This window comes from Pygocentrus nattereri, chromosome 4, assembly GCF_015220715.1.
Source record: "Pygocentrus nattereri isolate fPygNat1 chromosome 4, fPygNat1.pri, whole genome shotgun sequence".
Lineage (NCBI taxonomy): Eukaryota > Metazoa > Chordata > Actinopteri > Characiformes > Serrasalmidae > Pygocentrus > Pygocentrus nattereri.
In genome coordinates, this window is record NC_051214.1 from 2345819 (window position 1) to 2358318 (window position 12500).

At 46.7% G+C, this 12500-nt stretch overlaps 1 protein-coding gene across 20 annotated transcripts in view; it reads right to left on the reverse strand.

Moving 5' to 3' along the window:
- Nucleotides 1-12500, reverse strand: part of ptprk (protein tyrosine phosphatase receptor type K) — a 216360-nt gene that overhangs the window by 201232 nt on the left and 2628 nt on the right. For 19 of the 20 annotated variants that reach the window (XM_037537658.1, XM_037537669.1, XM_037537668.1 and 16 more), the window contains exon 2: nucleotides 11475-11498. The exons of the other annotated variant lie outside the window; for it this stretch is intronic. In XM_037537658.1, coding sequence (XP_037393555.1) covers nucleotides 11475-11498 — 24 coding nt within the window. The remainder of the gene's footprint in view (nucleotides 1-11474; nucleotides 11499-12500) is intronic. 20 annotated transcript variants of the gene reach the window in all.

Sequence of the window (12500 nt, forward strand, 5' to 3'; positions counted from 1 at the left end):
GAATCATGGAGTTTGTTTTGGTCTCTGATTCAGTATCAGTTCGTCCCCCTTCTGTCTGTTTTCACTCTGAAATTTAATTAAACTTCTCTGCTGTCCTTCTGCAGGACAGTCTGACCTCCACCCACACCCACACACACCCACAGGCTTGAACAACCAGATGAGGAGAGTCTCATCCAGAAGCAGACATGACCTGAGCCAATACACACAGAGAGAGAGAGAGAGAGAGAGAGAGAGAGAGAGAGAGAGAGAGAGAGAGAGAGAGAGAGAGAGAGGGGAAAAAGAAGAAAGACCAAGAGAGGACAGAAAAGAAGAAAGAAACAGAGTGGGTGTGAGAAGAAGAGAAGAAAGCGAGAGAGAGACAGTGTAAAGAGAGATGGAGATGGAAAAAAATGAAAGAGAAAAATAAGAAGAGATAGCACTGACGGAGAAAGACAGACAGAAAGAGAGAGAGAAAGAAGAGAAACAGAAAGGGGGCGAGAAGGAGAGAAGAGAAAAAGTGAGAGTACTGAAGGAAAGAAAGGAAAAAGGACAGAAAGAAAGAAGAGAGATAGAAGAAGGAGGAATGATAGAGATAAAGAAAAGAGAGAGAAAGGAGAACTGACAGAGAGAGGGGGGGGAGAGGGGGAGAGAGAGAGAGAGAAGGGGGGGAGAGAGAGAGGGGGGGTCTTTAATGTTGCAGTCCTCTAACCTACTGTAAAGGCTGATATTGATTATATTGATCATTAAAAAACGACACACACACACACACACACACACACACACACACACACACACACACACACACACACACACACCGTAACCTCCACTCATCTTTCCTCTCGACCTGCTGCTAATTTCTCGTCCTCTAAAAGCCGCTGATTACTGTTGTTTATCCAGCTCCCTCTTTTTTATCATCGTCCAGCCCTCCAGACCCACGGGACGCCGCCTGCCCGGACGCAGCATCTGTGTGTTGGTTTTTATACACTGTGAGGACTTTAACGTCCTGACTTTGCAGTAAAACTAGAGAAACACAGGACTAGCCTGCACAACCAACACTGCACTGAATACATGCAGGGGGTGGTATGAATCACGGCGCCACTGGACTCTGGACCAGTGGAAACAACCAATCACGCGTCTCTATCTGTCCGTCTGATGGACGAGTCTGGGTTTGGAGACCGTTACCTGCCGGACTCTGTAAAGTTTGGTGGAGGAGGGATGATGATATGGGGCTGTTTTTCAGGGGTTGGTCTAGAACCCTTAGTTCCAGTGAAGGGGAACCTTAATCCTTCAGCAGATCAGAACCTTTCCTGCTCCAGCTGGACTGAGCCCCAGTGACCCAAGCAGCTCCATGAAGTCATGACTGGGTGAGTTTGGTGTGGAAGAGCTTGACTGGCCCTCACGGAGCCCTGACCTCCACCCCATCCAACACCTTTGAGATGAACTAGAACGGAGACTGTGAGCCAGAACCTCTCGTCCAACATCAGTGTCTGACCTCACAGATGCTCTTCTGGATGAATGGGCAGAAATTCCCACAGACCCTCCCCAACATCTGTAGAAGCTTCTCAGAAGAGTGGAAGCTGTTAGAGCTGCAAAGGGGGACCAGCTCCATATTAATGCCGGTGGGTTTTAGAACGGGGGTCCCAAGACTTTCGTCCAGGAGTGTGTGTGTGTGTGTGTACACGTCACTGCAGTCAGAACAAAGACATGGAAGCAGAACGTGTGTTTCCAATGTGTTAAACCCGGCGAATAAACAGTAGTTGTGTATGAAAGTGTGCAGCAGTGCGTCTCAGCAGAGGATGTGTTCACTTATTCACACTCAGAGCATCAACAGCAACATGGAATTTGACCAGCAGTGTTCAGACTGTTGCATACGAGTGTGTAAGAGATGAAGTGTGTGTGTGTGTGTGTGTGTGTGTGTGTGTGTGTGTGTGTGTGGAAGTGTGAAAGGGTGGTTTATGGGGAGCACCGAGACCCCTTGAGACCCCTTTGTGAGTGTCTTACTGAGGTTTCGTTACAACCACAATCACTTAACTGTAGTCCCTCTGCTCTGCATACACAACCCTGACACACACACACACACACACACACACACACACACACACACACACACACACACACACACACACCGCAGCTGGTCCGTTCTGTCCATTTCAGTTCAAACTGAGCGAGACGTGGTTAACCTAAACCACATGTTAGAACAGCTTCCTCTCTCTCTCTCTCTCTCTCTCTCTCCTCCCTCTTTCTTTCACTCTCTTTTTCTACCTCACTCTCTCTCTCCCTCTCCCTCTCACTCTCTCTCTCCCTCTCTCTCTCTCCCCCTCTCTCTCTCTCCCCCTCTCTCTCTCTCTCTCTCTCTCTCCCCCCCTCTCTCTCCCTCTCTCTCCCTCTCTCTCTCTCTCTCTCTCTCTCTCTCTCTCTCTCTCACTCTCTCTCTCCCTCTCCCTCTCACTCTCTCTCTCCCTCTCTCTCTCTCCCCCTCTCTCTTTCCTCTCTCTCCCCCCTCTCTCTCTCCCTCCCCCCCCCCTCTCTCTCTCTCTCTCTCTCCCTCTCTCTCCCTCTCTCTCTCCCTCTCTCTCTCTCACTCTCTCTCTCACTCTCTCTCTCTCTCCCTCTCTCTCTCCCTCTCTCTCTCTCACTCTCTCTCTCACTCTCTCTCTCACTCCCTCTCTCTCTCTCTCTCCCTCTCTCTCTCTCCCTCTCCCTCTCACTCTCTCTCTCCCTCTCTCTCTCACTCTCTCTCTCACTCTCTCTCTCACTCTCTCTCTCACTCTCTCTCTCCCTCTCTCTCTCCCTCTCTCTCTCACTCTCCTTCTCTCACTCTCCTTCTCTCTCTCGCTTTGGTTAAACGCTTGGAATCTACATTCCTCACAGATCAGGGAGCCAAACAAGACGGATGGGGGGGCAATAAAGATGGACTGAATGTGTGTGTGTGGTTTCTCTCTCTCTCTCATTCTGGTTCACCACAAACCAACACACACAGAGAAACAACAACAACACAACTATACAACAGTACTAGAGAGAGACAGAGAGAGAGAGAGGGAGAGAGAGAGAGAGAGAGAGAGAGGGAGAGAGAGAACAGAACAGGAAGAGAGAAAAGGGGAAAGAAGGGGGAGAAAAAGAAGCTAAACGAGGAGAAGGAGGAGACAGTACAGAAGATGAACAGAGACGGAGAGAGAATAGAGAAGAAAGACAGATAAAAAAAGAGTAAAGACAGAGAGAGAGAGGTGGGAAGGAAGAGGAGAAGGAACAGAAGAGAAAGAATCAGAGAGAACGAGTGAAAAGAAAAGAAAAATCTCTTCCTTGTTCAAGCGGGCGAGACAACAAATTCCAATCAGAAGAGTGATTGCGGGGGGGGGGGGGGGGGGGGGGAGGGGGTGAGAGAGACAGAGAGAGAGAAAAGGAGGGAAAAGAGGGAGAGAGATGAAAGAGAGAGAGCACAGGGGGTCTCTTTGTGTCCTAAAGTAACACGGCACGTCCTGTCTCTGAACACAGCGGGGGGGCAGGGGACAGGAGGGGTCAAATCTGTGTGTAACAACAATTCACACCAGCCGAGGGGGTGATGAACAGAGCGGCGGACGAGTGGAGGAGGAGGAGAGAAAGAAAACGGGGTCTGTCCATCCCAAATTAAAGCGACGGCGCAGCACAAAACCGAATGTAGCCTTTTGTTTCTGTAGATATCAGGACATCACACAGTCTCATTAGGCAAGTTACTTACAGGGGAACTCAAGCGGATTTTCAAATTTTCCGCATAATCACATCATTAAGGTGTAAACGAAGTCATTCAGAGTGGTTTGGTGTGAAATTCTCTGTTCTAGAGGCAGAAGTGTTCACAGTGCTGGTGATAGCAGCCAGTCCACACTCCACATAAACTCAGAAGACTCGTGTAGGTTCTCTGGTGGTTCTGGATGGTAAATAAAGTGTCTGTATCTGTGTTGTAGTCATGGCGACGCCTGGTTCCCATCACCACCACTGTAAAGACGTCTGATCCACTTCACACCAAACCCACTCAGAAGCTCTCGGTTATCTCAAAGCCTGAATTGTGCAGAAATTTTGAAAATTTGGTGCTATTACACTTCAACAATGGTACAGAGTACATGAGACTTTTATGGACATTTCCTTGATGTGGGCCCTTTAAAGGATTATTTATTCCCATAACATAATTCCTGAAATGAATTTTGAAAGCAGGTGAAGTGAGGTGAGCACTTTAAGGGTAAATCCACCAATTCTGTAAAATTTATGCATTTCTATACTTATTCACTGAAATGTAAACAGAGGTTCAGAGGGTTTGGTGTGAAACGGTCCAGACGTCTTAACAGTGGTGGTGATGGGAACCAGGCGTCGCCATGACTACAACACAGATATAGACACTTTATTAACCATCCAGAACCACCAGAGAACCTACACGCGTCTTCTGAGCTCATATGGAATGTTGATGATGGAAAATAGTGGAAAATCTGGAATAATGAGTTTTCTTTGGGGACTATTTTGCCGCACAGCGCCCTGCATGTCTCCCTCCACCATGAATGGAGTTGAAGTTCTCTAAACTCTCATAAAACAGCGTCTCAGTCATCAGGCAGTGAATTCAGAACCAGTTCATGTAGGAACTTTCTGTGAGGAGCTTTTAGAGGGAAGTCTGGTTCCTATCTCCACCACTGGGAATGGCTCTGACTTCGTAAAGTTTCTGTAGAATGGAGCGTTTCCACTACCTCAACCGTTTTAAATATGCAGGAATTTTGAACAATGAGTGGCGTTCCCCTTTAAATGCAGAGTAAACACACCTGAACTTCTTCCCAGAGCGGAGAGGTTAATCTTAAACCATGCCGGGAGTGTGGGTGTAGCAGAGGGGGGAGGGGCAAAGGGAGGGGCACACGCTCAACATGTTCCTGCCTGGAGACTCTCACTCTCTCTCTCTCTCTCTCTCTCTCTCTCTCTCTCTCTCTCTCTCTCTCTCTCTCTCTCTCCCCCCATTTCTACTTTTATCACTTTTCTTTCTCCCTTACGCTTTCTTTATTCCGTCTCTTTAGCTTTTTCTTTATTCTCTCGTTCTGCTCTAAAAATTCTTCTTCCTTTCTCTCTGTCTCTCTCTCCACTTTTTCTTTCCTCCCTCTATTTTTTTCTCTTGTTTTCTTTCTTTCTTTCTTTCTTTCTTTCTTTCTTTCTTTCTTTCTTTCTTTCTTATCTCTGGTCTTCCTTTTTTGCCTTTGTCCTGCTTTCTCTGCTTGTCTGTCTCTGTTATTCATTAATTTATTGCACCCTGCCTCTGTAAAGTGACCTTGGGTATAATAGAGTGCAAATGAAAATTAAATCTAATAATAATAATAATAGCAATATAATAACTTAACAACAATAATAATACAATTATTATTATTATTATTATTATTATCATCCTCCATGCCTGTATCCCTCTGTTTTTCTCTGTTTCTCCCTCTCTGTCTCTCGTGGCCAAACATCCACTAAATCCCCCCACCCCCACCTTGCCTTAGTCCGGCTCATATGATTCAGATCTCTAACACCGAGACCTCAGAGAGAGGGGATCTGGCAACCGCGCTGTTTTAGAGTGGATATCTGGCAACGTGTGGGGTTAAAAGCCCCTAACGCCTGAGAGTCAGGCTCAGCGGCAGAGCGAGGATTTCACATCGAGCCGTCTGGACGACTCGCAACCGGCGGGTTCTGCTGAAACTTCCAGAATTCTGGTGGAATTTCCCTCAAGAGACTCACACAGATTATACAGCTCAGCTCTCACACACACACACACTCACACACACACACACACACACTCATTCACACACACACTCACACTCACACACACACACACACACACACTCATTCACACACACACTCACACACACACACACTAACACACACACACACACACACACACTTGCTCACAACCACACACACACACTCACACACTCACTCACACACACAGATTACATATATATATACATATATATACACACACACACACTCATTTTCTCTCCTCTCTCTCTCTCCCTTTTCATTTTTCTCTCCCTTCATTTCTCTCCCTTTTCATTCCTCTCTCTCCATTTCTATCTCTCTCTTCATTTCTCTCTCTCTCTTCATTTCTCTCTCTCTTTTTCCCTTTTCATTTTTGTCTCCTCTCTCCCCCTTTTCACTTTTTTCTCTCTCCCTTCATTTCTCTCTCTCCCTTTTCATTTCTCTCTCTCCCTTCATTTCTCTCTCTCCCTTTTCATTTCTCTCTCTCCCTTTTCATTTCTCTCTCTCCCTTCATTTCTCTCTCTCCCTTTTCATTTCTCTCTCTCCCTTTTCATTTCTCTCTCTCTCTTCATTTCTCTCTCTCCCTTCATTTCTCTCTCTCCCTTCATTTCTCTCTCTCTCTTCATTTCTCTCTCTCTTTTTCCCTTTTCATTTTTGTCTCCTCTCTCCCCCTTTTCACTTTTTTCTCTCTCCCTTCATTTCTCTCTCTCCCTTTTCATTTCTCTCTCTCCCTTTTCATTTCTCTCTCTCCCTTTTCATTTCTCTCTCTCCCTTTTCATTTCTCTCTCTCCCTTCATTTCTCTCTCTCCCTTCATTTCTCTCTCTCCCATTTCTCTATTTTTCTCTCTCTCTCCCCCTTTTCAATTTTCTCTCTCTACCTTTTCATTTTTCTCTTTCTCTCTCTCTCGCTCCTCCTCTGCCTTTGACCCTCTCTCCATCTCTACCATTCCCATCTATTTCTTTTTTACTCTTACTTCTCTCTCTCTCCTCTTTCTGTCTGGCTTTCTCTCCCTTTACCTGTATTCCTTTTCTCTCCCTCATTTTTTTTTCTTTCACTCCTTTGTTTCACCTCGTTCCGTCTCCATTTATTTACCTCTCTCTCTCCTCCTCCTCTGCCTTTGTCCTCTCTCCATCTCCAGCATGCCCGTCTATTTCTTTTTCCCTCTAATCTCTCTCTCTCTCTCTCTCTCTCTCTCTGGCGGTGTTGCTCTGTGAGGGTGTAATCTCTCTCAGTACACACAATAAAACTGGACCAACAAAGAAAAGGAAGAATAGAAAGAAAGAAAAGAGAAGAAATCCTTCCGTTCCACTCGGACGTGTTAATCACGCAGAGACTCTCTCAGGCTGGACGTGGTCAATAAAGCTGATTAACTAATCAATCAGTGAGTTTATATAAACAGCAGCGCATCAACCTCAGACTGATGGTCTACAAACACGGCTCTTTAAGGGTTCTTCAGTATGGTTCTATATGGCACCATGAACCCACAAAGAACACTCTGCATGGATAAATGGTTCTTCAGATTGATGGAGAACGTGGTGTTTATGGTTCTATATAGCCCTAAAAAGGGTTCTTCAACGGTTACAAGCTTGATATCGTAACAATAACAGAACCCTTTTTGGAGCTTCTCAACAAGGTGGTTGCTAGGGTGCTGCCACACGGTTACTATAGTATTTCAGGTTGCAAAGTTGTTGATAGAGTTGCTATGGTGTCCCAGGTGGTTGCTAGGGTTTTGCTAGGGCATTTCTCAGTGATTGCTAGGGTGTTGTAAAATAGTTACTATGGTATTGTGGCTGGTGGCAAAGGTGTTGATAACTAGTTGCTATGGTATCCCAAGTGGTTGCTAGGGTGTTGCTGCACGGTTGCTATAATATTTCAGGTTGCAAAGGTGTTGATAAAGAGTTTCTGTGGTGTCCCAGGTGGTTGCTAGGTGATTGCATCTGTATTGCTAGAGTGTTGCTAGGTGATTGCTAGGGTGTTGCTAGGATGTTGCTAAGATGCTGCTAGGATGTTATTAGGATATTTCCAGGTGGTTGCTAGGTGATTGCTTGTGCATTGCTAGGATGTTGCTAAGATGCTACTAGAATGTTAAGATATTTCCAGGTGGTTGCTAGGTGATTGCTTGTGTATTGTCAGAGTGTTTCTAGGATGTCGCTAAGATGCAGCTAGGATGTTATTAGGATATTTCCAGGGTGTTGCTGAACAGTTACTATGGTGTTTTAGGTGGTTGCAAAGATGATACGTTGCTATGGTATCCCAGGTTGCTAGAGTGATGCAAGGTGGTTAACGGGGTGTTTAATGAACATTACATGAGTGGGATGCAAACTTTTGCGCCCCATTCATTCTTATTGGAAAAGAAATAGAAAAAAGAACAAATCCAGCAGGAAAGAAGAAGAAGATGCCGTAAGATAATGCGATGCACAATCAGTAAATAAGACCGATTAGACACTGCAGAAGGGAAAAGAGGCTCAGTGGGAGTCTGAATCCGAGCGAAGCCGCGGCTCCAAACGCAATCAATAAAGCTAAAGGTTATTGTGGGGAAAAATAATGATGTAAAAATGTGCGAATGCAGCGAGTCTCGACGAAATCAGGCCAGAAATAACACGGTCAGTGCTGAAACACACAACTCTACACAAACACACACTTCAGATCCCATCACTTCAGCCAGCTGCGCGCACACACACACACACACACACACACACACACACACACACACACACACACACACTCACGCACTCACACACACACACACACACTCACGCACTCACAGCAGCCAAGCAAGCGAGTTACTCATATTTCAGCAGCAGAAAAAAATTATCTCTTGTTCCCAATTTTTCCTGATTGGACCTTTAGAAATGCCAGGGATTAAATCTTAAAGTGCAGACTGTTTTCCCGTCTACTGTAAAGTTTCTATTTTGGCAGCAAAAATTTGTGTTCGGAGTGTCTCTCTTTCCCTTCATTCCAGCTTCCGTTCTTCTCAGGAGCCTCACTTCCAGCTCCTCAGAGAACCTGCAGACACGCCTCCAGAGCTCAGTCTGAGAAGCTGGTTGATGTTCTGAAGTGATCAAACCCGTTCAGCGGTGCTGAGGTCTGGACTCTGGCTGTCTCTACCGGCCGTTCGGCTGCTCTGCTCAGCGCCGCACGACGGCCGAGTCTCCGTGAAGCAGCTCAGACACGGATCACGTTCACACCAGCGCAGAGCGACGAGAAGAGACAGCAGCGGAAACAACGAGCCGGAACAACATCAGTGCATTCAAATATATTCTCTCACACACACACACACACACACACTCACACACACACTCACACACACACACCCCACACAGTCACACACACACACACACACACACCCACATCATACACACACCCACGCCCACATCCCACACACACTCACTCACATGACTCATCTGATAGTCGATTAGTCGATCGATTACTGTGAATAATCGATTATTCGGATGATGAATCTACATGATTGAATCCCTTTAATGTAGAGATTAGCTTTTTAAAAATTAGCTTGAGGTTGTTTTATGTGTTGCTAACTAACAATCAGGACAACGGAGATGAACAACATCCAGGAATCCACTGCTTTACTGAACTTTCCTGCTAAAACTCCAGAGTTTTATTCCTGCCAGAAAATCTACAACCAAGTAGCAGCAATGAGACATAATGAAGCAGCAGTTTCCCTTTAATGAGGATAAAACTCGCGGCGTCTCGGGCGCAGGTCTTCACCGAGACGGAGGAAAGCCAGCGCGTCTCCGGCTCCTCCGAGAGCGGATACTCCCCGCCGCGGAGGAGCCGCGCTCTGCTGGAGCGGATGGGAGAGAGGGGAATGTTTGTGGAAAACTTGCTCTCTGTGGCGAGTGATGTGTGAACGGAAACCCTTCGTCCAGCTGCCCTGCGTGTTCACGGAGAACCACCTCCTTAAACTGTTCGCTGTCTGGAATCGCTCTCCCGTGCCTCGAGGCAGGGACGACGAGGCCGTGTTTATAGCTCAGCGTGAACGGGGCCGCTGGGAATAACAGCTGCTTCTCTGTTTAAACTCCGTCTCCGATTCCGGAGAACAGCGTTTACAGACGTCCCAGCTCGGCTCAGAGCGCGGAGGACGGATTCAACAGCACAACTCCCGCCGCGTCCCAAACCACACCCTTCCGTACTTCACACACTAATGAGTGCGCTGTCTTTACACACTAGTGAGCTAGTATGCGGTTTGGGACACGGCGTGGTTAATCTTCTTCTGCTAGTGGAGTTAGCTAGCATTAGCTGTTTTCAACGCTGGCTAACGTGGAAAACTGAAAACCGCTAACGTGGAAAACTGAAAACCGCTAACGCTGGCTAACGTGGAAAACTGAAACCCGCTAGCGCTGACTAACGTGGAAAATTGAAAACCGCTAGCGCTGGCTAACGTGGAAAACTGAAAACCGCTAGCGCTGGCTAACGTGGAAAATTGAAAACCGCTAACGCTGGCTAACGTGGAAAACTGAAAACCGCTAATGTGGAAAACTGAAAACCGCTAACGTGGAAAACTGAAAACCGCTAACGCTGACTAACGTGGAAAACTGAAACCCGCTAGTGCTGGCTAACGTGGAAAACTGAAAAACGCTAGCACTGGCTAACGTGGAAAATTGAAAACCGCGAACCATGACTAACGTGGAAAACTGAAAACCGCGAGCGATGGCTAACGTGGAAAATTGAAAACCGCTAGCGCTGGCTAACGTGGAAAATTGAAAACCGCTAACGCTGGCTAACGTGGAAAACTGAAAACCGCTAACGCTGGCTAACGTGGAAAACTGAAAACCGCTAGCATTGACTAACTTGGAAAATTGAAAACCACTAACGCTGGCTAACATGGAAAACTGAAAACTGCTAGCACTGGCTAACGTGGAAAACTGAAAACCGCTAGCGCTGACTAACGTGGAAAATTGAAAACCGCTAACGCTAGCTAACGTGGAAAACCAAAAACCGCTAACGCTAGTTAACGTGGAAAATTGAAAACCGCTAGCGCTGACTAACGTGGAAAATTGAAAACCGCTAGCGCTGGCTAACGTGGAAAATTGAAAACCGCTAGCGCTGGCTAACGTGGAAAACTGAAAACCGCTAGCGTTGACTAACGTGGAAAATTGAAAACCGCTAGCGCTAGCTAACGTGGAAAATTGAAAACTGCTAGCGCTAGCTAACGTGGAAAACTGAAAACTGCTAGCGCTGGCTAATGTGGGAAATTGAAAACCGCTAGCGCTAGCTAACGTGGAAAACAGAAAACTTCTAGCGCTGGCTAACGTGGGAAATTGAAAACCGCTAACGCTAGCTAATGTGGAAAACTGAAAACTGCTAGCGCTAGCTAAACCTGCTAGCTGAAAGAGGCTAATGCCCTAATAGGCCCACTGGTTTGCCTTGAGGCGTGAACAGCTTGACTCTCCCAAAACACCCGAGACGCACAGAAACGTCTGGGCTGGCTCTGGTTTCACAGTCAGTCCACGGAAAACGTCGGAACGTCGTCATCGATATTAGAAACGAACTGCCGGCTGCTCGGAGCTCAAGCCGTCGCCACTAAACACACAAACACAGACACACGACGACAACCCTGAGCCGAAACCGTCTCAGAGATGTGGGAAAACGAGATGATGATTATCGTTATCGTTTCATCGGCCAGGCCTAATCCAGCACAGCAGCAGATGCTCCGGACAGATGATGATGACGACGACGACGATGATGATGATGATGGTGATGATGGTGACATTAATACCCGGATAGATTGACTCACCTTTCTCAGCGTGTCCCATTTGAACTGCGGCCAGATAACGAGAGCGAGTGAGCGAGAGACACAGAGAGAGAGAGAGAGAGAGAGAGAGAGAGAGAGCGGGATTAGAGCGCTAATTTCCCTCATCCGCAGCTCGTGCTCTTTCCCAGTGATCCTCCTCATCGTTTCCATAATACACGATCATAATTATGTGCCTGCTAATCAATCCCCGAACGCGTAATTCACCATTTGTCATCCGCCGTGGCTTCTTTCGTTTTTTCATCCCTCTAATGAAATTAATCCCGGAGTCGGACTCTCCTGATTAATTAATCAGCCGTTGCGCGGACAGCTGCAGCCGGGGCTTAGCCGCGGCAGGAGGACAGATGTGGAAAACATCCCAGTGAAAGGAGAGAATAAAGGCCTCGCTTTAATCGGATTGATCTGATTTACGCCGAGGGTCACTGACCAGGAACGAAAGGAGGAAAAACACAAAAAAGAGCAGGAGTTAGAGGAGAAGCACTGGAACGATACCCGGGAATGAAAACAGTTCGGAGGGCATTTTTACAGCTTCAGCCACATGGACACACACCGCACACCCGCCTGGCCGGTTCAGCCTCTCAGCCGGGCCGGAACGCGTTTACTACACGTTAACGTGGCTATCAGCACTTTATTCCCCCGTCAGCAGCACTGAACCAACGCTGTACACGGCATCTCCGTACGCACCTTAATATACGCGTGTGTGTGTGTGTGTGTGTGTGTGTGTGTGTGTGTGTGTGTTTATCTCTTGTATTTCAGTTTTTGATATAATCTGAAAAGGCCTGTTGTTCTTTACATGGTGTGTAAATTTCATGATGAAGGGACATAAAGAAACGGCCTGAGATGACTTGGAGAGACGTCTGGTTCCATTGACTTCCACTGAGAGTAAAGCATGTTTCCCTTCTCCTGTAACGTTCAATCATTTTGGAGGATTTGATTGGACACACACACACACACACACACACTATATATATATATATATATACACACACACTAATATATATATATATATAC